The sequence below is a fragment of the Peromyscus californicus genome, unplaced genomic scaffold, assembly GCF_007827085.1.
Source record: "Peromyscus californicus insignis strain IS unplaced genomic scaffold, ASM782708v3 Scaffold_14__1_contigs__length_90479793_seg_2, whole genome shotgun sequence".
NCBI classification, from domain to species: domain Eukaryota; kingdom Metazoa; phylum Chordata; class Mammalia; order Rodentia; family Cricetidae; genus Peromyscus; species Peromyscus californicus.
This window is the reverse complement of record NW_026294436.1, coordinates 19,696,569-19,720,607: the sequence shown is the minus strand read 5'-3', so window position 1 is coordinate 19,720,607 and position 24,039 is coordinate 19,696,569. Positions and strand designations below refer to the sequence as shown.

The 24,039-nt window shown below is 51.3% G+C and overlaps 1 protein-coding gene across 5 annotated transcripts in view; it reads right to left on the bottom strand.

Moving 5' to 3' along the window:
* The window catches only part of Pik3c2b (phosphatidylinositol-4-phosphate 3-kinase catalytic subunit type 2 beta), a 69,194-nt gene that overhangs the window by 12,393 nt on the left and 32,762 nt on the right, over positions 1 to 24,039 (bottom strand). For 4 of the 5 annotated variants that reach the window (XM_052736938.1, XM_052736936.1, XM_052736939.1 and 1 more), the window contains 16 exons: positions 22,858 to 23,004; positions 21,998 to 22,031; positions 20,125 to 20,320; positions 18,900 to 19,022; positions 14,661 to 14,828; positions 13,858 to 13,969; positions 12,492 to 12,634; positions 11,116 to 11,304; positions 8,892 to 8,985; positions 8,662 to 8,756; positions 8,074 to 8,254; positions 7,199 to 7,306; positions 6,547 to 6,639; positions 5,188 to 5,317; positions 4,039 to 4,175; positions 77 to 246 (listed from right to left, as the gene is read on the bottom strand). In XM_052736938.1, coding sequence (XP_052592898.1) covers positions 77 to 246; positions 4,039 to 4,175; positions 5,188 to 5,317; positions 6,547 to 6,639; positions 7,199 to 7,306; positions 8,074 to 8,254; positions 8,662 to 8,756; positions 8,892 to 8,985; positions 11,116 to 11,304; positions 12,492 to 12,634; positions 13,858 to 13,969; positions 14,661 to 14,828; positions 18,900 to 19,022; positions 20,125 to 20,320; positions 21,998 to 22,031; positions 22,858 to 23,004 — 2,120 coding nt within the window. The remainder of the gene's footprint in view (positions 1 to 76; positions 247 to 4,038; positions 4,176 to 5,187; positions 5,318 to 6,546; positions 6,640 to 7,198; positions 7,307 to 8,073; positions 8,255 to 8,661; positions 8,757 to 8,891; positions 8,986 to 11,115; positions 11,305 to 12,491; positions 12,635 to 13,857; positions 13,970 to 14,660; positions 14,829 to 18,899; positions 19,023 to 20,124; positions 20,321 to 21,997; positions 22,032 to 22,857; positions 23,005 to 24,039) is intronic. The other variant, XM_052736940.1, reaches the window with a different exon arrangement.

Below are 24,039 nucleotides of genomic sequence, written 5' to 3'. Positions count from 1 at the left end.
GGCCCAGCTGCTTTCGATCACAGTATTTCACCCCAGCTCTGAACCACTCTTGCCTTTCACACAGGGGGCCACTTACCTCTTGATATTGCCAAACATCTGCGCATGGCCCAGGAAGCGGCCGAAATCTATATGGAACATGTGCCCAGTGGTCTTCAGCATGATATTGTCATTGTGTCTGTCACAGATGCCCAAGATGTAGGTAGCCACACAGCAGCCAGCGCAGGAGTAGATGAAGTTCTCCACAGCCTGTGCAGAGTGGAGGCAGGAGGTGGGGCCACGGCCAGCTCTGACCTTTCTCATGTGAACTCCAGCAGCACCCAGCACCTGCCTGCTCATCCTCATCCTATACCAAAGCACAGGCTTATGCACAAAGAAACACCTTCCATCGTCCATGTATTTGAAGTAGGACATGGAAGGTTTATATGTCTATATATACACCCTTCATCTGAATTTGGTTTTTTTGGCTGGTAAGACAGTGGGCATGTGCAGTTCAGATTGGGAGACCTTAGTGGACAGAAAGGCTGATGCTTAAAACTTTTCCAGCAGGCCGTGATAACCCCGACTCAAGAGTGGCTGCTGACTATCAGAACTCAGGGCACCTGACCCTGTTGTAGAATCTTGTTTTAACTAGGCAAAGATGTGTTACATTTGTTTCTGCTGCATTTGTTTAACAATGTAAGGATGTGTGTTCAATGATGTAAAGATGTGTTGCATGTCTTTCCCCTTGCCTGCCTAAGGCACCTGATTGGTCTATTAAAGAGCTGAACAACCAAGAGCTAGGCAGGGCTGCCAGGCAGAGAGAATACATAGGAGGAGAAATCTAGGCTCAAGGAGAAGGAGATGGAAATGACGTGCCCAGGGCAAGATGCCAGGCAGATGCCAGCTGGACACAGAGAAGCAGTGAAATAAAATATACAGAAGGAAGAAAGGTAATAAGCCCTGAGGCAAAAGATAGATAACGAGAAACAGGTTACTTTAAGTTAAAAGAGCTAGTCAGAAACATGCTTAAACTAGGCTGGGCATTCAAAACTAAGTCTCTGTGTCATGATTTGGGAGCTGGCTGGTGGCCCCAAAGAAAAAGCCTGGTACATGACCCTTCTTCCTGCCCCAAATAACACTCCATTCCCTTAGCGTTTGGGACCAGCTAGATGCTTCCCTAATTAAAACCCTGCGCTGCAAAGAAGAGCTGAGACAGCTTCACACTTACTGCACTGTTTTGCACTTGAAAATCAGACATCTCTATTTGGTAAAATGTGTTGGAGATATTTTGGGGCTCAAGGGATGGGAGGGGCTGAGGTAGGAGCACTTGTGCTGAAAGCATGAGGACTTGAGTTGGAATCCCCAGGACCAATGTAAAAAGCTAGGTATGGCAGTGCGTGCCTGTAACCCCAATGGGATGGGGCACAGACAGGCTGAGCGCTCACTAGCCAACCTCCCCAAAAAGCAAGCTTCCAGTTCCTTCCTCAACAGACCCTACCTAAAGACAGTAAAGTACGGAGTGACAGAGAAAGACACTTGGTGTCTTGCTTTGGCCTTAGCATACACACCCATGGGCGTGTGCACTTACCCCACTCATGTTCACGCACACACACACACACAAAAAAAGGAGGAGGGGACCAGGTGTGGAGGCACTTGGGAGGCAGAGGTAGTAGGTCTCTGTGAGTTTTAGGCTGACTTGGTCTACATAATGAGTTCCAGGCCAGCCAGAGCTACGTGGTGACTCTCAAAACAGATATCACAGAATTCAACTTCTGTAATGGAAAGACCATTTCTTAGAAAGCAAAAATCTATGAATGAAAAGAAACCCCTTGGTAAGGAACATAGCCCATCCAATCCCAGTTTTGGCTTAACATCTCCATTAACCTGCCCCTCCCTGTCATAGGTATTCTTTCTATCTTAGATGAGGCCTCTGGCGGATCACAAAAAGCTGTACTGGTGCCCACCAGTAATGACTACACTCCCCCTACCTCCTCCCTGAGTTGGGGTCCCCCTCCTAACTTGAGGGTCTCACTGATGAAATATGGGTGTCGATTACTGAGTATAGTCACGTTCTTTTCCAGGCATAACCATAAGAAACCACTAGCACCGTGCCTCATCCCTACAATCCCAGCACTCAGGAAGCTGAGGCAGGAGGATTATGAGTTTCAGGCCTGTCTGAGCTATGCTACAGAGTGAGGTCCTGCTGAAAAACCAAAAAAAAAAAAAAAAAAAAAAGAGAGAGTCAGCTTCCAGGTACGTGCCTGCTTGTAGACACTTCCACATTTATTATGACTTGCTAGTACATTGGCATGGAGTGATGACAATCCAACACCTAGCCCAGCACTTGTTATGCGGGCCTTCGACACCTGAAAAACCACGTTAGCAGAAATAGCACATGGGTCTGGAGGAGGGAGAGAAGAAGCAACAGTCCTCTCCAAGGTGGAGTCGCATGACGTAGAAGGAGCAGCGTTCGAGGCTGAGGAAGAGGGAATGAGTTTCTAGGCCAAAGGGTATCATCGTCTAAAGGCGCTAAACACGAGCACGGATCCCCTACACTGGAGCCTAAGTGATCAGGGCAGGAGACTGGGGTGGGCCAGGCTGGATGACAAAGGCAGGGATGGAGATGTGGGATTCATCTGGGAGGAGCCTCTGAAAAACCCCGAGCACAGCTGTGACATGAAGGGCTCTGGACTTAAGTCCCTGAAACCAGGCAGAGGGACCATGAAGAAGCCGGTGGCTCTGGTGTGGGTGACTGCAGCATCCTACATTTTCTGACGGGAAACACAAAACAAGCAGGCCTCAAGAGGGGAGTAGGGCTGGGGGGGGGGGGGGCTGGGGGCGGGGACTAAGCTTTGCCTCCACGGAGTTTGATGACATCAGAGATGCAGCAGAGGACTCCAGCAGGCCAGGGCTGGAGAGGCTTAGGCTGCATGGGAAAAGGGGGCTACAAGAAGGGCTTTGGAGTCATCAGTATGTGAGTGAGTAGGGAAAGAGGGCATAACAGAGGGCATGTCAGTCAAGAGTGTGTTAGAGAGCACAGGGGGGCTAAGGGATTAAACCCTGGGAACGGGGGGGGGGGGGGGGGGGGGGGGGGCGGCAGCGCAAGCACTCAAGAGGCAGAGCCAGGCGGATCTCTGTGAGTTCGAGACCAGTCTGGTCTACAGAGTGAGTTCCAGGAAAGGCGCAAAGCTACACAGAGAAACCCTGTCTTGAAAAACCAAAGAAAAAAAAAACTACACAGAGAAACCCTGTCTCGGAAAAAAAAAAAAAAAAAGAAAAACCAAACAAACAAACAAACAAACAAACCCTGGGGAACCACAGACTTACTAGGACCCTTTAAGACCACCCAATCACACACCCATCAGACATATTCTGGTTATAATTTGGATGCCTGCACGTCTTCCTTCCGGAATAAAACGCATTGATCAACATAAATTACTATTTATATTCCCTAGAAGCAAGCCTTATAGGAATTAACATTCTGGCATTTTGGTTTGTTTTTGAGACAGAGTCTCTCTATGTAGCCCTGGCTGGCTTGGAACTCAGAGGTATCGACCTGCCTCTGCCTCCTGAGTGCTGGGATTAAAAGTATGTGCCACAGTCTGGTATTTTTATTGTAACCTGCCCCTTTCTACTCTCACCCCAAACTTCATTAACCCAAAGACTACAGTCATGAAGCTGTGGCCTGGCCGTGGGTAACAGCAGACCACCAAGGCTCTGCGTTCCCTGGAAGCTCACCTTCTTCCCTCTAGTCAGGGGCCAGCCAGGCCTCTGCTCACATCACTAGCTTCAATCTTGGCTTCAAGTTACAGTCTTGCATACCAGCCCCACTGCTTGGAGCAAGGGGGGCACCTGACTCATGCCCACAAAAAAAGGGGCTTGGGTTAGTTAAAATGATATCTGACAAATACTAAAAGACGCTGTTAATTTACAACCGTCATCTGACCCATCTCTAGCTACATCGGTCCACAAAGAGCACATCCTTCAGCAAAGCTGAGCTGGCTACTCTGTGTGCGTGCGGGTCTGGTGGTAGCGGAGCCATAAGCCACAGTCACCTACCTTTTCGTACTCATCCTCCCCAGGGTTGTGTTTCTGTAGCCAGTCGGCCAGGGGACGGTCCTTGAAGGAACCAGTCACCCCATGCTCTACCTGGATCTTGCGCAGGGTCTCAGCGTTGGGTATCATCTCCACCATCCCTGAGAGAGAAGGGGTCAGACTCAGGCTTCAGGACAGAGTGAGGACGTCTATCTTCGCTGGACTAGACACTTCCCACAAGCAAAGCCCTGGAGCCTTTGGACAAAGTCTGCCAGTACGAGGATTCCATGATGGAGGATGGTAAGAAGACCACGCCCACACCACACAGTCTAGACTGGCTCTAGGCTTCCCCAAGTCATGAGGTTGCTTCTTGTTGTTCTTTTCAGATTTTACTATGAAACTCTTAAAATATATACAGGGCTTTTAATCAGTTCTCATGTAGCCATCACCCAGCTTCAGTAATCATCAACACTTTGGCTAATTTCATTTCATCTCCCATTAACCAGTTAGCTTCCTACTTCCTGCTGTTCCAGCTGGAGGGTCTCCCTCTGTAGCCCAAGCTGGCCTGGGACTTCTGATCCTCCTGCCTCATCTGAGAGCTGGGATTATAGGTGTGTTGTTACCACACTCTACTTTAGACACACCACTTCATGCAATAGATACTTTTTTATTTATTTACTTATTTATATATTTTTTGAGACAGGGTTTCTCTGTGTAACAGTCCTAGCTGTTCTGGAACTTGCTTTGTAGACCAAGCTGGCCTCGAACTCACAGAGATCCGCCTGCCTCTGCCTCCCAAGTGCTGGGATTACAGGCGTGTGCCACCACCGCCCAGCGCAATAAATTTTTTTAAATATAATGAACAAGGACATAATAACCACGTACCTGTCACATCCAAAAAAACTTAACCGTGGCCCTTTGAAGCCAGCCTATTTTCAAATTTTCCTACAGCCATCTCAAAACTACAATTGGCTTGCTTGATCAAGATCCAAAGTCCACAGAGGTTGCTATGCCTCCAGGTCTGTTTTGTTTCCCAACAGTCTCTCCCTTGCTTTCTTTTTCAAGTCACCCCACATCTTCTCATGGAACAGTCCTACCCTTCTATTCTCCACTGTTCATGCTGGGAAAGCAGGCAGTGAGGGAAGGGGGTGCCCTGCCCGACTCCCCACTGACCTCTCCCTCGGCCAGTGGAGAAGCATCGGAAAATGACCATGCGCATATCCAGCCCCTCCTGCACCCAGATCTTGCTCATGATTCGAATCATCTGCAGGGTGAGCATGTCCTGGCGAAGGTCATCCCCACACTGCAGAGGGAAGAGGGGTGATTAAAATCCATTTCCACTCCCTCCTCCAGGCTCCCAGACCCCACAGCATTCCAAACTGCAGCAGCAGGGAGAGATGGCAGTTCCCCGGTTTTCTGTCACTCACCTGTTGATCTGGCCCTCAGGAGGCTGAGGAACAGGAGCAGTGACGCTGACCTCTGCAGTGCCCCCCCTGCTGTGCTTCCCCGCCCCCACTGCTCCATCCCCATCTGAACTGAATTATGGTTCCTTTTCTGCAAGAAACCCTTCTGATCACTAGACCTGTTTGTTTGAGACAAGTTCTCTCTGGGCAGCCCAGGCTGGTTTTGACCAGCAATCTTCCTGCCTCAGCCTGTGAGTACTGGATGACAGATACACACCACCATGTCTGGTTCACCAGGCCTTTTAAAAACTTGAACATTTCTACCAGATCAGAAACTAACTACAAACTTGTGCTATAAGGTTCTAGAATGCTGAGCACACGCTCTATTCCTGAGGCCCGGGTAGGTGCGTGCTGCCTGCCCCTCTGCAGAACATCCTCTGAGACTCTCATTTGTTTCTTTCTCAGCACCAGGGAGGAGCCAGTCAGCGGGAAAAACAGGAGGTTCACCTAGTGTAACCAGCACCTCATATAAACTCTCCAGCAGCCAGCCACATCCTCTTCCAGAATCCGAGCATTGCCTTGCCCGTGGCGTTTTATGGGAGCGGCCCTGCCTCCGAGGAAGGGTTCCCATATTCTGAGCTATCCAGTGCCTCTGCTTCTCCTAACACTGCTCAGCCTTCTGGGGCCATGCAGCATTTATCAGAATCCCTTTTTACCCGATAGTCATGAGTGAACTAGAGATATGGCTCAGTGGTTAGAGTCATTGCCTGGGATGCTCACGGCCCTGAGTTCAATCCCCAGCAACAGGGAGAGAAGGAAGATGGAGGAGGAGAAGGGAGGAGAGGACAGGAGAATGGAACAGTTCAGACCTTTCCTGCCAGTCTGGAACATTCTCTTCTCCTCACTGCTTTCACCCCTGCTAGGCATGACTAAAGTACTGGTTTTGCCGCCTTTTTTCTTGTTTGTTTGATTTTGGTTTTTCGAGACAGGGTTTTTGCCTTGTTATGTTTTTTGAAACAGTGTCTCGATATCTAGCCCAGCCTGGCCTGGAAGTCACTACATAGCCCAGGCTTGTCCCAGGGCCATCCCCTCCTGTGCCCTCACACCCTGCTGGGCGAAGCATCCTCACCTTGAAGATGACCCGGATGTTCTCACCTAGGGGATCCACATTTTGGAAGGCGAGCTTCAGGGGGACCGCATTGGAATTGAAGTAGGAACAGTCCTGTACAGTGGGAGGGCGGTGACTCATGTCAGGGTGGTCCACACCCAGGACATGCTCATGACATCTTCCATATTTCCCAGGAACCCAAAGTCCACATCCCTCTCCTTGCTTCCCTCTTCCTGGCTTCGGCTGCTAGAACCCTGGCTCTAACATCTGATTGCCCCACCCTCCTCCCTTCGCTCTGTACACAACTTACTAGTTTGTGACGTCTGGTAAATCCCACATCCTATACTTCCACAAGAGGACCATATGCCTAAGAGTTGTGAGGATGGGTCGAAACAACCAACCAACAGACCCGTGCTGGGCAGTGAGGCTAAGAGCGGCCATCCTCCCCACCTTCCCCAGCTCCACCCTCAGCATCACCAGGGAGACCCAGCCGCTGACCCAGTTCTTCTGCCCTGCACACAGTTACAGTAGTCGGCCAAGTCCACACACAGTCAAGCTGGGAAGAGGCCATCTGGTTGCCCTCCACCCTCCTCTCCTAAGACAGAGTAAGGAGGCCCTCACCTCCCCCAAGTGATCCCCATTCTTTGAAGTTCTTCATCTAGCAGAGACTCACCCTGGGCACAATGCCCTTCACCAGCAGGCTGGGGCTAAGCGGCAGACGGCATGAACCGTTGAGGGCAAAGAACTGCCTCACCTCCTCCAAGCCCGTGCGAAGGATGCCCTTCAGAGGGAGTGGGGAAGAGCAGGAATGAGGTGAGAGGCCCAGAGGCTCCACTGAGGGCCAAGCATCTATCTCCCAGAGGAAGGAGCCTAGTCCTGTGCCTGAGTAACAGGGACAACTTCTGAGAAACTCTTGGGAAGAAGGACCACCGCCCGCTCGGGTCCCAGACTTGCTCAGTGCTCAGGAAGCACAGCTGAGTTTCAACAGAGGCAAGGCAGCCAGGAGAAGGGAAGAAGCAGGCATAGAATGAGGGTAAGTGGTACCACAAGGGCTAAGTCCTTCCGGGCTTTGCTAAGAGAAGCCCAAGATCCAGACTTACAATGATCTCATAAGTTTTAAATGTCAGAAACCGGAAGCACCACTGGTGTGGCATAGTGCCTTCACACAAACAGATAAAGGTGTCCCTTTCTGTCACCCGTCTCCGCCCCGAGCCATGGCTCCCCACAGCAAAAGGTGAACAGACCTTAGCCCTCACCTACTGACTGAGCTTGTGCAGAGGACAGCATACGCAAGCATGCCTTGCCTTTAAGGCAGACAGCTAAGTCAAAATCCTAATGATATTTTGCAAGCCAAGCAAAACACATTCGTGAGCTGTGGCCAGCTTGGGGACCATCTGCTTATGGCCTGCAGGTAACAGCCACCTCCTTCTAATTTCTAAATCGGAGACAGTCCCTTCCCATCCTGCCTCTCAGGACGCCTGAGAAGTAGCGTCCTAGTCACACAAGCCTCGGCTGGAAACAGGGACAAGGAGAGCCAGCCTTGCTTACCTGGCGTGCGGAGGGGGTGGCCTCTCGGACCTGCTGGGCCAGTTTGGCCAGGGTGTTGACCAGCCAGCACTGGCGGTTAAACTCCTCCCTCAGTCCCTTGCCACAGCAGCACAGCAAGGCCGCCAGCAGGTACTGGTAGCGGATGCTGAACTGAGAGTCCTTGAGACTATCCTTCAGTAACCTGCAAGGCAGGGCCAGCGGGGAGTCAGGCCACTCAGGAGCCACAGCATCGAGCTAGGGAGGCCAGGGTCACACTCTGCCTCAACTCACAAAGCCCACCCCACACGTCGGAGGGAAAGAGACTTGGAATGTCTCCCCTGTCTTTGAGCTGCAACCCTTCTATATATAGCTCATCTTGACTTTATACTTCTGCCATGGGTGGATAGGAAAGGGGGATATAAACTCCATGAGTTACATGGAGGTGAATGAAGACCTCCTTGAGGAAGGTGCTCTAGACCAAAGCCACAGGGTCGATCAGCAAACATACCGGAGCCCGGTCTCTCAGCGCCTCAGGCCCACCTGCCACAGGGGAACTGTGCTTGCACTAAAGACCCCGCCTACCTCCCTTCTTTCTGCACGTGAGTTTACCAGAAGAAGTAGTGGGTCACCCTCAGGTCAGAGATGGCTCGCTTCAGGAGAAAGCGCACCAAGGGGCTATCCAGGTAGCACTCGTACTTCAGGGCCTGTTCAGAAGAAAGCAAACACGAGGCTTCATTAACCACCCGAGATCTACCCTGACTACTGGCCCTGGGACGGTGGCTTCCAGGGCAGATGTAGAAAGACAAGAGTCGGGGCATGGGAACTCCGAGTCCTCACACCTGTACGAGCTGGGGCAGGTAGTCCAGCAGCTCTGCGTCCGAGAGAGAGCCGATCCACTGCACGGCCATCCGACGCACCTCCTGGTCGGGGAAGCTGTAAAAGAGTTCAGAGACGGGGGGCTGGAGAGATGGCTCAGTGGTTAGGAGCACTGGCTGCTCTTCCAGAGGTCCTGAGTTCAATTCCCAGCAACCACGTGGTGGCTCACAACCATCTGTAATGAGATCTGGTGCCCTCTTCTGTCCTGCAGTCATACATGCCGACAGAACACTGTATACATAATAAATAAATAAACCTTAAAAAAAAGAAAAAGAGTTCAGAAACTTGACAATCCCCATCACGGGTGCCTGGGTGTCAGAGGCACAGAGAAGGAAAAGTTCTATCCCCTCCCCACTCAAGATCAGCATCTCTTCTGGAGGGCAGCCCTTAGGGGTGCCCCCCCTCCCCCACCTCATGGACAGTCTCCCTTGGGCAGGGAAGAGCAGGAAAATAGCCTTTCTTATTGCCTGAACACTTTAAAGAAAATAGAACAAAGTCCTCCACACCGCTCCCACAGCTCTTCCTAAACTCCTACTGTGTTAAAAATTCCTACCGTCAAGGAGCCCTCGAGTGGGTGAAGCAGGTTTTTTGGTAACATCCTACAATACAAAGCCTGCCAGGCAAGCAATAGAGAACTGTGGGGGGTTATATAAGCCAAGAGACAGCCCGGGAAATGAGGTTTTTTTTTTTTTTTTTTTTTTTTTTTTTTTTTTTTGGTTTTTCGAGACAGGGTTTCTCTGTGTAGTTTTGCGCCTTTTCCTGGAACTCACTTGGTAGCCCAGGCTGGCCTCGAACTCACAGAGATCCGCCTGGCTCTGCCTCCCGAGTGCTGGGATTAAAGGCGTGCGCCACCACCGCCTGGCGGGAAATGAGTTTTGCAGGGGTTAGCAAAGATGTAGCCTCAAAAAGTCTCAAAGGCAGGTACATTTTGATTGCTGAGATGGCAAGAAAATAAGCCGGAAGGCCTGGGTACAATCTAGAAAAGGCAGCTCAGACTGGCAGCCCCGTGACCCCAAGAACTCATTGTGAAAGACCCTAGCCCTTCAGGCTTACACCCCCAAGCCCCAGGAAATAAGGAACTAAAAAGAAAACTAGTTCCAAGGTCAACCTGACTCAGCCACTACTCAGTCACCCCTGCAACAATGTAACAATGTAAAAGATTTCTGTTAAGAGATGTGCTCAACTGTGACTGGGATAGTTGCAAGTGTTCCGGGAAGGACCACTGTGACCTTTGTGTAAGCTCCACTCCTGCCCTGATACCCCCCTTGAGGTTTCCGGAAGAATGTACATGCGGACGTGACTGTACCCACTCTGTGATCAGGCCATGAAATTGTATGGGAATTGTAATCTTGTGGGTTTTGTGGGTTTTTCCTTTAAAAGCCCTTATGGGGCTGCAGTAAGATGCGACTCTTGCTCTTTGGAGCAGAGTTTGCCCATCTGTACAGATGTTTCTTTAATAAAATCCTCGTGCTGTTGCATCAACTGGACTGGAGTCTGGGTTCTTGGGGCGCCCACCTAAGACCCTAAATTTTGGGGTCCAGCAATTGGAGAAAGAGAAGAGAGGACTGTTAAAATCAGAACTCAGAAAGAAAGGTTTGGGCTGTACAAGGGAAAGCATTTGTTGGAACTATGGATGATTATGTGAGGTTTGGGCATCTTCTTATATGTAAATTTTGCCTCAAAAGAAAAAAAAATGGAACCCTGAGCTCTGCTAATAATGTGTGTGCACCTGGAGCACGGAGGCCCACGCCTTTAATCCCATCACTCCGGAGGCAGAGACAGGCAGATCTCTGAAGCTCTGTGAGTTCAAGGCCAGCCTGGTCTGCAAAGTGAATTCCAGGCCAGGTAGGGCTACATGAGACCCTGTCCCAAACAAAACAAAACAAACAAAAAAACCAAAAACCCAAAATTGTTTGTTTAACAAAAAGTTCGTGCTGAAACATTTACAATTTAATGCTGTGTGATGGGTGAATAGGAGAGCACTCAGACACCTAATGAAGCATGTGTGGGAAACGACAGTGGTGGACTCCAGGGGACAGCACAATCTTAAGAGACTGGGGATACACAAGACAAAGCAAAAAGAAAACTAGAAAAGCCCTGAAGACTCATGTTTGTGCCACCTGTCCCCCAACTGGCCCATCAGTGACGGCAGGGCTGAGGCCGGGACAAGGAGGAGCTTCCACTCACGTGGCATGCAGGAGCCCCAGGGCATCCTGGTGGTTCATGTGTGTCCACTGCTTCAGGAGAGCATAGATGTCCGGCAGGCAAGCCCACTCCCAGCTGGGTGCGCTGGCCAGCACCAGGGGGAGGGAGCTCACCTCTGCGTGGCAGTAATAGCGCTTTTCCCACAGGTGCTTCCTGTCAGCATCGGAGAGCCTGCGAGGAGAGCGGTGGAGTGAGCCTGAGGGCAGAGAACTTACATTCCAAGGGAATGGCTGCCCATACTGCCTACCATTCAGTGGCTTCCCAACTTCACTGTGCATTCTAATCACCTGAGGAGCTTGGTGACTTCTGGCGCCTAGGTCCCACCCCAACGCCCACTGAGTCGGAGGAATGTCTCCAGAAACTAGGCATCGGGTATTTTAAAAGGATCACAGGTGACTGCAATGTGAAGCTCAGCTTGGAAAGCAGGGTCCAGATCTCAGCTCTGATCCCATCTCAGGGGCATGTGTCAGACCCAGGCTGAAAGCATGGACCAGTAAAACCCAACCAGGGGATGCCCTGAGGGTACGACTCCAGAGTAGGGCCACTAGAGGGCAGTGGGCAACACTTGTCAGGGTTTGGACAGCTGCGAAGCCTCTTGGAACTTCTCTTAGCTTTACAGGGTCTGTAGCTAATTGGGACTCGCCTGAGATCAGGTGTCTAATGGGAGACAGGAGCTGAGGGGCTAATGAAGTGAGGGGGTCAGGAGTGGGGTGGGGGCGGGGAGGTCTGCATCTCTTGTTCCCCCGCCCAGCATACCCACAGGGCTATGCAGGGCCTGGAGAAGTGGCTCGGATGAGCGAGAGCCCCAAATGCCCTCATTCTCACCCCTCCTTCTCCAACACTGGTGGACACAGCAGCCCCAAGGATGAGATCAGCCTGGACTCCTTTACTCCTGAGGGCTGCCAGCTTGCCAAGACACCTGATCCTTTTTGGAACGTGACAAGGCCAGAAAAATGCAAAGGCTGTTGGTGTGGAAGGGGTGGGTAGAAGGAGGTGGGGGCCGGGCGGTGAGGTCAGCAACCAGCTGCCTCACCCAGACAAGCGTATCTAGGGTAGTGGCAAAGCTCTGATCCATCCTCCTGGTAGGGTGGGTCTGGGACAGGTCACTCGTGTGGGGCTGGACATTCATTTCCTGACCTGCCCTATCCATTTCCCCTAGCGTCCGCTAGGGAAAGGTCTGGGAGCTGCCACCACCTTCTGCCTGGGTGGTAGCAATGACTATCTCCAGTCCTCCAGCACCAGGGCCGGGACTAGATGCTGGGAGGGAAAAGGTCAGGCTGACGTGGACAGACAGTGGGAAGCCTGGGTCACACACACGGAAGGGTCTGGGTCACACCCGGAGGGGTCCAGGGCCTTACCAGTACAGGGACTCCTTCTGCGTGATGTCTTTGAGTTTGTGTTGGTCTTCCTCCCGGAGGCTGCCAAACTCATAGCGGGGGCTGAACTTGTCTCCGGGAGGGCTGGTGAACTTGATGTCGAAGGCCGAGGTGGGGAAGTCAATCTTGGGACAGGATCGGAGGAGAAGCAGAAGAAGCAAGAAGACACAGTGTCAGTGGAGGAGGCGGCGGTGGCCACTTCCCTGGCTCCCCAGCTGTTCTCTCACACTCTGGTGCCTCAATCCTTCCCTCCCTTTCCCTGAGGCTCTTTGTAAAATAACCCAGATGTCCATGGGGATCCCCAAAGTCCCAGCTGTAACTTTTAGCAAAAACTGAAAGGAAACCATAGGAAGCCTATCGTGGTGGAGGGTTATGCCAGGAATCCTAACACTGGAAAAAGGCTGAGGCAGGAGTATGTATGTTTGAGGGCAGCCTCATCTACACAGTAAGTTCCAGGACAGTCAAGAATCATAGAGAGGCCCTGTTTCATCCAAGCCTTCCCCTCAAAAAAAAAAAAAAAAATAGGCGAAGTGGACATGGGTGGGAAAGGCTGGCTTGAGCTGCTTAAAGACAGGAAAAGCCCCACCTCAAACGCCTCAACAGGTATTACTAGGGCAAGTCACTGAGGGTGCCCAGGCTGAAGCTGGGGACGCCCTAGTGTGGTCCCGGAGGCGCTGCAGCCTGAGAGGATTTGGGGCCACACCTTGGGTGAAGGATCTACTAACTCTAGGACCTGTGATCATCTGAGCCACCAAATATCTTTCCCTCCAAAAATGGGCATCAGAGCGGGAAGATACAGTTCTCCAAGGAGTTCTACTCACTCATTCAGCAAGTGCATACTGCACCCTGGCATGAACTGGGTGTTTTTCTAGGCACAGAGTCAAGACAAAAACACCTGCCTCCCGAAGCATGCACTCTGTATATTTCTATTTCATATTCTGTCAGTTTTACCATTCCCTACTCCATACCACAGCATCTCACGGGCTTGAGAAAGGGCAATCAGAACTAGGGTTGAGGTAACTTCTCTCCTTTCCTCCAAGGAGAACAGGTTCCCTGAGTGACTAACGGGATTGCTTTCTCTCGGGCCCCAAGAGAAGCACCTTTTTGGATCAGGCCTAGAAGGATGAAGGTTCAAAACAGGGTGAGCTCTGGGTGGAGAAGGTCTCAGACCTCACCTTCAGAGGCTGATGTGAAATGGGGGCTGGATACTTTCCACTCATGCCCTCACATGCACAGGAGTGCTCAGTCACATCTCATCCCATGCCCGCAGTTCCTGCCCAGAGCTCACTGAGGTCCTTGGAGGCGACTTTGGTGCTGTGTGACTGCTGGATGGGAGAGAGAGTCTCACCTGCAGGATGACACTGTCTGGCTGGTGGAAATTAGGTGCACTCCAGCGGGCACCGGAGTTTTCCTGTGTTGCTGGCCACAAGCCCAGAAGCTTCCGGCCACAGGTCAAGACTCTGAGGTAGAAGGAGAGGGAGATGAGTTACCAACCACTGTGAGTGGTGGGGTTCTCTCCCGCTCTCTTGTCTCCAAACCTTTTCTAGTTAAGTGTCTCCCCCACCCGTCTCTTTGATTCTTCCCACAGACCACGGCTCTTATTTCTGGATTTTTCGAAACAAGGTTTCTCTGTGTAGCTTTGCGCCTTTTCCTGGAACTCGCTTTGGAGACCAAGCTGGCCTCGTACTCACAGAGATCCACCTGCTTCTGCCTCCCAAGTGCTGGGATTAAAGGCATGCGCCGCCACCAGCGCCCAGCTGTTATTTCTAATCTCTAGGAAGGCTCCCATGGAAGAAAGCCTCTTCAAGCTCACCACTCCCTGACCAGGATGACCGCTTGGCTGGGATATCTCCATGAGGCAGAGAGGCCTGGATAGATGACCTCTAAAGTCCTGAGGACAGGACCAGATGACTTGTTACAGGAACCCTGCTGTCCCATGCCCCCTCCCCCACCCACCGGGTTCCATCAGTAGTCCTGGTCACTAGACCTGTACGTTGGCTTCTCTACTGGGGCTGAGGCCCTCTGGACTTCACAGTGAGCTCCATTCGGCCAACCCTTCCCAGGGGACACCGAGTGTAGCAACCGGGTTTTTAATCTCCATCCCCTGGCTCCCTTCCAAGGCCAGAAGCTGCTCCCCTGGGGCTCACGTACTGCCTGAAATTGAAGAGAGGGGTAGTGACCCAGCCCAGGGCTTCAGGCACCCGCCTCTGCTTATTGGCTTCAGAGGAACTCCCAGGAGGGGGAATGGGCAGCGCATAGAGTGTGGCACACAGCAGGGTCTCCCGAGGCAGCCTGTTCACCTGCACTGGAAAGCAGAGCCTAGGAAACAAGGGAACCAAAATCAAGAGCCTTCTGGGGCTGGGGGGCTCGAGAAGCCAGGTATCAGCACGGAGGTTCCTAGGTAAGCCTCCCACAGAACCAGGACAGGTCCCAAAGTTAGCAGGACCTCTTCTGGGTGTTCCTACTAGGCACTCCCAGGAACCCACAAAGACGTCTCTGAAACTCCTGAGTCAAAAAGGTCCCCCAATTTCCAGGCAGGGTTCAGACCAAACTTGCTTAGCTGAAAGTCATCTCACTGTCCAGGTGACCACCCATGCTGTCTTGTGCCAGCTCCTTTTCTCACACTCAGATTTCCATGGAGGGTCAGTAAAGCTTCCTTTGGGCCTCCTTTCCACTCAGCAGTCCCTCTCCCCTCTCCCCCAGCGCCACCCAACCAAGTCACCAGGAAGAAGTACCAAGTTCTCTGCACCCAGCTTGCCCCTCCCCCCACAGCCTTCTCATCTGTCTGTGTCCCCTCCTCCAGCCCCAGGGGCATACACCAACCCAGGCTCAGAGTCCAAGAAGAAAGAGAAAGGGGTTTTCAGAGTCCCCTAGGAGTGAGAAAGGGGACAGGCAAAAACCAGAGGACCCATCCAAGCAGCAAGTGCTCCCCAAGGCCTGCTGTTCCTCCTGGTCAGCCCTGACAGGGCTACACCCAGCCACACCCTCTGAATTCAAGCTAAGGAGATGTGGGTGTGGGGAAGTGGAGAGAGCTTGGGGGCTGGGGAAAATGAAAGTCAGGACCCACCCGGTTACCTTTCCGGGAAGCTGTCCCTGGGCCAAAGTCCACACTGACACACCCTCCTGGCTGGCCCAAGGCCCAGCTGCTTCTACACCTAAAGGGCACAGAGTCAGGGCAGCCACTCCCAAAGTCAGAGGTTTCAGATAAGGCCAGTTCACTTCTCACTGCCCCTCACTCCTGGGGGAAGTCCACTCAAAGGAGGCCCGCAGCAGCCACAGACTGGCACAATCCTGCTCTACCCCAGCTGCTTCTACCCTGGGGGCCCCACAGCTAAAATTAGGGCCCCTTTAGCAGCCAACGGACATGCCAGGCTGGCTTTGGCTAGAGGGGACAGAGTAGGGCTGCTGAGCCTATTTTGAGAGTGAGCTGATCTCCTACCCCGCTACAGTGGGAAGAAGCAGCTGACCCCATAGCCAAGGAGAGGAGCTGGTCTAGTCACACAACAGGACAGAGCAGAGCATGGCTGACACATGGCATGGCCATAATCCCAGCCCTTGGGAGGCTGAGACAGGAGAACTGCTGGAATTTCGAGGCTGACATCTGAGTCTGCATGAGACCCTGTCTTGGAAGGAAGAAAGGAAGGAAGGGAGGGAGGGAGGGAGGGAGGGAGGGAAGGAAGGAAGGAAGGAAGGAAGGAAGGAAGGAAGGAAGGAAGGAAGGAAGGAAGAGAGGGAGGGACATTTTGACTAAAACCATAATACAGAGAAGCAAACAAGGCCTCCCATTTCTTAGGTCTTTCAGGATACCTGGGATTCCAAAATGGCCTCCCTAACCCTTTGCCTGGGGTTGGTCAAGGGAACCACTACTTCTGCTGGAGAGCTGACTCTCCTCTTTGCCTGAGAACTTCTCCTTCCTGTGAGCTCTTCTTCAGCACTGTTAACCCTGGGGCTGCCTCCTCCAGGGACTGTGCTGGGGCTCCTGCTTGGCCATACAGTCTTAGGCAGCTGAACTGCCAGCTGGGCCCTTGGCACGCTCGCTCACTCGGGGAAGCGGGGGCTATCGCTGGGGTCCTTTCTGCTGTGTGGCACCAGTCATTACACTTGGACTGGGTGCTGTGACACAGACAGATAGCTTTTTCACACAAATCTCCCTCAGGCATTAGTCACTGTCAGCCACCTGGAACAGAGAAACAGGAACTGAGAAGGCCAGAGCTGAGGTACTCAGGCGCGGACACTGAAGGAGTGAGTGTTTACCAAAGCCCTAGATGCTCGGCCAAGTTGTCGTTCTCACTCTCTCTCTCCCTTTCTCGTCTTTCTTAGTGTCCTTACGGACTCTTCAAGATCTTGTCGAGCAGTCCTCCAATCGCGTCCATTCTAGGCTGTCTACGGTATCATCTACCAAAGATGGCTGGCCCAAAGCTGAGCTCTGGCCACAGGGTGCCACCTTCTCCCGCATGCCGTGGTCTTCATTAAGAAGGGCTAAGAGGTCTCACTTGGGACATAGGGAGGGTCGGGCTGAGGCAATGCCCTACACACGGCACTGGGCCTTAGAGACCTGGCCCTGTGGATCAAGATAGAGATCTCACACACAGCATGGAAGGCTGGGCTGCATCCATACCTGACTCTGTCAGGCCCTAGGTCCTCAGCATCCGCCTCTAGGCAGCGGAAGTTAGGATGGAGAAGCTCAGTGGACTACTGAAACGCAATGGCTCTTTACTTGGGCAGTGTTGCACTGAACCCAGGATCCCACCAAGACAGGTTGCTCACTATGTAGTCCAGGCTGGCCTCGGACGCACAGAAGTTCTGTCTCAGCTTCCTGAATGCTCATATCACTGAGCACCATGCTCTGCTTCTCAGAGACCACGCAGCTACCTTGTCTCTGGGGAGTTTCTTCTATCCTGGGAAGTGTTTGTTAGTGGTAATTGTACGTTGTTACTGCTCAAGAATGACCTAAATGTGACGAACAAGGCCTGTCTCCCCTCTGGTCCATCTATTAAACACCCAGCCCCTTCATCTACCTATTTAAGCATCTTTGACCTCCCCAGGGACACTCTTCTGTCTCTGTAGTCTGCATTCCATGCTTTTAAGTTGCATTTGCCGCCTTGCCAGTGGGGACACAGATATGGTTGGCCTGGGGAAGTGACGCTGGGGTGGTGGAGCAGCAAGGGGGTAGAGCATGGGCAAGGCACTAGGAACAAACACCAGCAATGCCACCTTCAAGGTCCCCTCACTGTGCTGATATATTGTGTACCCTAATAAACTTGCCTGAGGATCAGAGGACAGAGCCAGTCACTAGATTAGACACAGAGGTCAGGCAGAGATGGCACACACCTTTAATCCCAGCACTTGAGATCTCATGCTTTTGCTTGGGAAGCACACAGGCCTTTCATCCAGGAAGTAATATGGCAGGGCAGAGATACTGGCTCTGGGTTTTTCTTTTATTAAAAGACTGTCTAAGATTCAAATAACACCTCACCCCTCATTTCTTTCCTGTTTTGTATGGCTGAAGCATTCCTTCCTGAAATCAAATCACTGCTAATAAACGGTAATTGATGCCATCTTGTGCTGGTGGTTACTGTATTTATAACCCGCCTGTCTCTCTTTGGTGCCACACCCGCCTCCAGGTTAAAAAGGTGTCCTCATTTCTCAGTTTGAGAAGCTGAGGCAGACAGGCTAGAGAGCTCACAGGATCAGAGAGAGAGCTCGAAACAGAGCCTTACTCCTCGCTCCATGCCCATTCTTCCTCCCTGCTCTATCCATAATGGACAAGCCATGCCCCTCTGTCCGGTTCTTCCTGTGTATTGAGATGGGATCTCTTGGTTGGCCTAGAACTTGACTATGTAGCCCAGGTTGGCCTCCATATTATAGCAATTCTCTTGTCTATGCCTCCCAAGTGTTGAGATTCTAGGTGTGGTTCTGTTGGTTAGTCTAGTGCTGTCTAGGGCCGAAACCCAGGGCCTCATACGTCTTAGTCAAACACTCTGCTTGGAGATATACCTTAGCCTTTCTGCCTATTCCAGGGAATACCGGGAGGGAGGGAGAGAACAGAAATCCTGCAGACCAGTTAAACTCTTTAAAAGAGGCCAGAGCAAAACAATAAAGTATTTTTAAAATCAGCAGGTAACATTTATATGATCCTTTATAGCTTATAAAGAGCCTTTATGGGTACTTTCCACTGGATATTCCTGACAACTTGAGAGGTAGAAATTATACGCCTGTCCCCATTTAAGAGTCAGGGAAACAGAGACTCAAGAAGCAGCGTGACCTATCTGGATAGGGATAGTTACGGAACCAGATTTAACCCAGGCTGTGCTCTGCTCCAGGTCTGACTATTGCTCCTGAAGTGAGCAGGTTGGTCTGAGGCCATCCTGGAGCTTAGGGAGGGCTTACTGCTGGTCCCAGATGATGAGGTGGAACAGGTACTTGGAGAAGTGAGCCCGTCGGGTCTGCAGGGGGCTGCACAGTTCCTTGCCGCCATGGCTGAGGGAACAGGAGAGGTAGAAATCTTCATAGCTACAAAAAGAACAGGGGCAGGTCAGGATACCTTGCCCTTAAAACCAGTCTTAACCACTCTATTGCCAGCCTCCAATTTCCCTCTGGTAGATTTCTCTTGATCTCTGGAGAACGCAACGTGGAGTCAGGGAGGGTTAGGGCAACCAAGCTGGGCTTTAAGGAAGTATGCTTAGGAGCAGCAACTTGATCTGGACCCCAGACCCCCAGAGTTTCAGGCCCATGCCGAGTACAGGAGTTTTCCTTCGTTTCGTGGGAATGGCCATCTAGCCTGGTCCTTATAATCAGTTCCAGCGCATCAAGTGAAGCACACAGGCACACACAGATGTGTGTGTGTGTGTGTGTGTGTGTGTGTGTGTGTGTGTGTGTGTGTGTGTGTGTGCATACATACATATGTATATACATGCCGGCAAGGAGTGTGGGGGAGGCAAACGACATATGCTGCCATGAATGCCAGCACATGGGGGTCCCTGTGGCTCACGACAGGTGCCTGACAGAAGAGGTCAGAGAAGGGCCCTGTTTCCCAGGCTGCCTCCTTTGTTCGACGCCAATCGCCCAGAGGAATACATTAAGTGAGAAACAAAGAAAGAAGGGAAGGGAAGGGAGGGGAGGAGGGTGGGCTGGGTAAGGGTGGGATGGGGCCAAATGCCTATTCCCCCAGGCCTCCGGACTCTGGGGATCCAGCAGAAGAGCCGAGGACGACCCAAAGAACGCCCTCCTCCACCCACCCCTGCAAGGGAACCCCAGACAAAGGGTCACCCCCTCCCCACCACCCTCATCGTGCATCTGCAGGGGAGTGCAGCCATTGGCGTGGGCCACACTCTATCTGGGAACTGGCCATCTGTCGCCTGTCTCCCTCAGCTGGCTGCCGATCTGGAGGGGGCAGAGATGTCGAGGCAGCCAGCACTGGGGGACTGGCAGGTGCTTATCTATCTCCTAGGGGACTTTCTCTCTCTGCAGTGGGTACGGGCTGGGCTCCCCTCAGGCACTGGGCTCACCCTCTTAGCCCTGTGGCATCAGAACGCCACACATCCTAAGATGGAGGACAGTAGGGTCACATGCAGAAGGGGAGAGGCTCATCTGTCTCCCCAGAGCTCTGACTCACCTGGTAGCCCAGATGATGGGAATGCGGTGAGTGGCATAGACAGTGAAGGCCAGGGCCCCAGAGAAATGGCAGGCCTCTTGAACCAAATCATGCTTTCGGCTCCCAGGCACCGCGGTCTGGAAGTCTGCATTGAATGTGTTGCAGTACAGCCCCACCAAATCCAAGATGGCTGCTGTCAGGGCTTCGACCACCTTCTCTGTGGAGGGGAGAGGGTCAGAAAGGCAGCTCAGTTAGGACTCAACAAGGGCCATTTTGTTGCCATGACACTAGCAGTAGGGGACAGCTTGGGACAGTGATGCCCAAATGCCAGCCAGTTTTCAATAGCTGTGACAAAGCTTACTCGTCTGTGGAGAAATAGGAAAGATGCAGGAATATGCCCTGAGCCTTTCATCAAGAGATGTCCAGCTTTAAGTGTGATCCTATCTTATACAGATACTTAACATTATTTAGTACTAAAATGTTATTCTTTTTATTTTTATTTTTTTGATTTTTCGAGACAGGGTTTCTCTGTGTAGCTTTGTCCCTTTCCTGGAACTCACTCTGTAGCCCAGGCTGGCCTCGAACTCACAGAGATCCGCGCCTGGCTCTGCCTCCTGAGTGCTAAAATTAAAGGCCTGTGTCACCACCACCCGGCCTAAAATGTTATTTTTAAAAAGTCTTTTTCTAGGACTAGAAAGATGGCTCAATGGTTAAGCGAGCTGACTGCTCTTCTAGAGGACTTAGGTTTGATTCCCAGCACCCACATGGCAGCTAACAACTGTAACTCCAGTTCCAGAGAGGGGTCCAACACCCTCTTCTGTTTTCTGTGGGTATCAGGCACGTAGGTGGCACACACACTTACATGCAGGCAAAATACTCATATACATAAAATAAAAACACATCTCTTTTTTTAAAAGTATTTTCTTGACAAAAAAAAAAATCTTAACAAGCTTGTACACCTCCAGTACCATCAGCACCATGCACATGCAGAAGCATGTGCACACACACACACACACACACACACACACACACACACACACAAACAAACCAACAACAACAAAAAAACCTCCGTTAGCTCCTAGAAGATTTTAGGGGACAATTTTTGGTCTGCAAAGTACAAAGATGGATTCACTTTTAAGAAAGCCAGTGATTGGGGTGGAGAGATGGTTAGTGGTTACGAGCACTGGCTGCTCTTCCAAAGGACCCAAGTTCAATTCCCAGCACCATGGGTGCTCACAACTGTAACTCCTGTTCCAGGATCTGACATGCTCACACAGGCATACATGCAGGCAAAGCATCAATGCTCATAAAAAATAAAATGAAAAAATTAAAAGAAAAAATAGAATAAAATTTGAAAAAGGAGAAGGAAGGAAAGAGAAAGGAAGGAAGGAAGGAAGGAAGGGAGAGAGAGAGAGAGAGAGAGAAAGTCAGTGACACTGGTTTTGAGGACGAGGATCTGCTCAAAGACTGTAGCAAGGAAAGAATTCTGGGGAAAAATCCTTCCTCCCATCTCCCAAGTCCCATTCTAAATTGGAAGTGTAAAGGGTTGTGGCTGCCAGGGGAAGAATCACAACCCAGCAGGGCGAGCTTTTCCATCTGGATTGAAGGATAAACTCATCCTTGCCAATGCCTCTACCCCACCTCATCACCCTCTCCCAGTAACACCATAAGGGCTGATTAGCAAAAATAATGAGAAAAAGATCTGTGGAAAGAAATGTGGGCTCCAGCTGTGTCCACACCTCACAGGGAAACACACACACACACACACACACACACACACACACACACACACACACACACACCAAGGGGCCGAGCAGGAAGAAGAATGTGGGCTGAGCCAGCAGTTGGCAGTTTCCAGCCTCTATGGGACAAAGAGGGAGAGCACTGTCCTTACCTCGGTTTTCCCTCACAGCCAACACGCTGGGATCCTGTTGGGGAAAGGAGAGAGTCAGACAGAGCCCAGGCCCACTTTTATCGTAGTTGGAAGAGCTTTTCACAGCTGTGCTCATCTGGACCAGGCAGGGCTGAAATGTGAGGAGCAGAGATTCCCCAGGGAGAGGGAGGGAGTGATGGTCTGTACCAGAGCCATGGGATGGACAGAGTAAGCAGATTAAAGAAACAAAAACAAACCTGCTCACCTTAAGGAAAGAGGCCCACCCTCAGGCCCCAAGGCTGGGGATACAGGGTCTGTGGTGCTAACATGCCTTTACAGTACAACATCCCACTGTGGAATCACTGAATTCCTGGCTCTTGGGATTTTCCCCTGGCTTGGGTTTGCACCCTCAAGGATAAGCAAACTGTCAGACAAGGCCTTGGTGACTAAATAAAGCCTTTCTTGGCTCATGTGGTCATTCCCAGGAGACTGAAGCTATCCCATCCCTATGCTTAAGAGAGGGGACATGCTTGGCATCCATTCCCCAGGAATTCTTGTGTCTGAACTGCTTACACATAAATGGTGGTAGAGAAGAACCTTTTGTGTTTGTTTGTTTGTTTATTTGTTTGGTTTTTTGAGACAGGGTCCCACTCTGTAGCCCAAGCTGTCCTGGAACTCAACTGTATAGACCAGACAGACCTCAAACTCACAGAGATCCACCTGTCTCTCGGCCTCCCAGATGCTAGAATTAAAGGTGTGGGCCACCACACACTGCTGGAAGAGCAATTTAGTAAGTGGACACCAAGTTTCTCAGCATCAGCCACCCAGCTACCTGTGACCATCCCTGTCGCTTCCTCATGCTAACACCTGGACCCGTTTACCTTCTGGATTTTTGGCTGCATGCGTGAGGGGCAGGGAGGCAGCTGATTGAGAGCACTGGTGATCTCAGGAGTCTCCACGGCAGCGAGAGCATTGCAGATGGCCTTGACAGACTGGACCACCCTGTCTGCCTTCAGTGGGAAATCCCCCTGCGGGAGGCCATACAGTGAAGCAAGTGATTCAGCTCTGTGCCTCCCCCCAGCCCAGCCTTAAAGGGTGTGCAGGGGCTAATGACTCTAAGGAGGAATTCCAGGAGCCATACTTTATATTCAGATATTCAGCCTCCGCAAACAGTCTCTTGCTTTGAGTGGGCCACAGCCACACTTCTTAGCCTGTCAGCCCCTCCCCTAAACCTTTTATTCCCAGTCTGTTGTGATGGTCTATTTCTGCTATACAAGCACACACAGGTCTCCGCAAGAGGCCTAAAGTGTTAAGAAATCAATTGGCAGAGGATAGCAAGGAGGTGAGAGAAACATACTAAGGCCCCACTTCCTCTCTTAGACTTCTCATAACCCACCACAGAATGCCCCGGCTAATCGCTTGCTGCCATAGACACACCACACTCTTCCCTCCCTTCTACACTTTGGCCCCCAGGATTTTCTCATCTGAAATCTCCTCTGTCTGACTGTGACTACTTACGTCACTTCAGATTAGGGACCAGGACACCTACTCCTTCACAAAGCTTCCCCATCCCAACAATCACAGTCACCCTCCTGTATCTAATAGCATTAGATGAACTTTCTATTTCCCTAACCACATAAACTCCCTGAGGCTAAAACAATTCTTACGCTATGCACCTTGGCTCTGCCCACCCCCTAAACTAACACAGAACACTGCAAAGTGGTTTAAGAACTCAGTGCTGGTGTTATTGTACAGACTATTACAAAATGGATTCCAATAGTGGGTGGAGGGCGAACTAGACCTATTACCCCAGAGGGAAGAATCCATGACTGAAAAATGGACTGAGAACATGGGGTTGTTATTTTGCTTTGTTTTTTGAGACAGGCTCTCACTATATAGCTCTGGCTGGCATAGAGCTCACTGTGTAGACCAGGCTGACCTTGAACTCAGAGAGATCCGCCTGCTCCTGCCTCCTGGGATTAAAGCCATGTGCTACCATGCCTGGCAAGAGATTTGATTTTTGAAACTCACTTCCAAAGAACTTTGCTTTAGCTTCATGATAT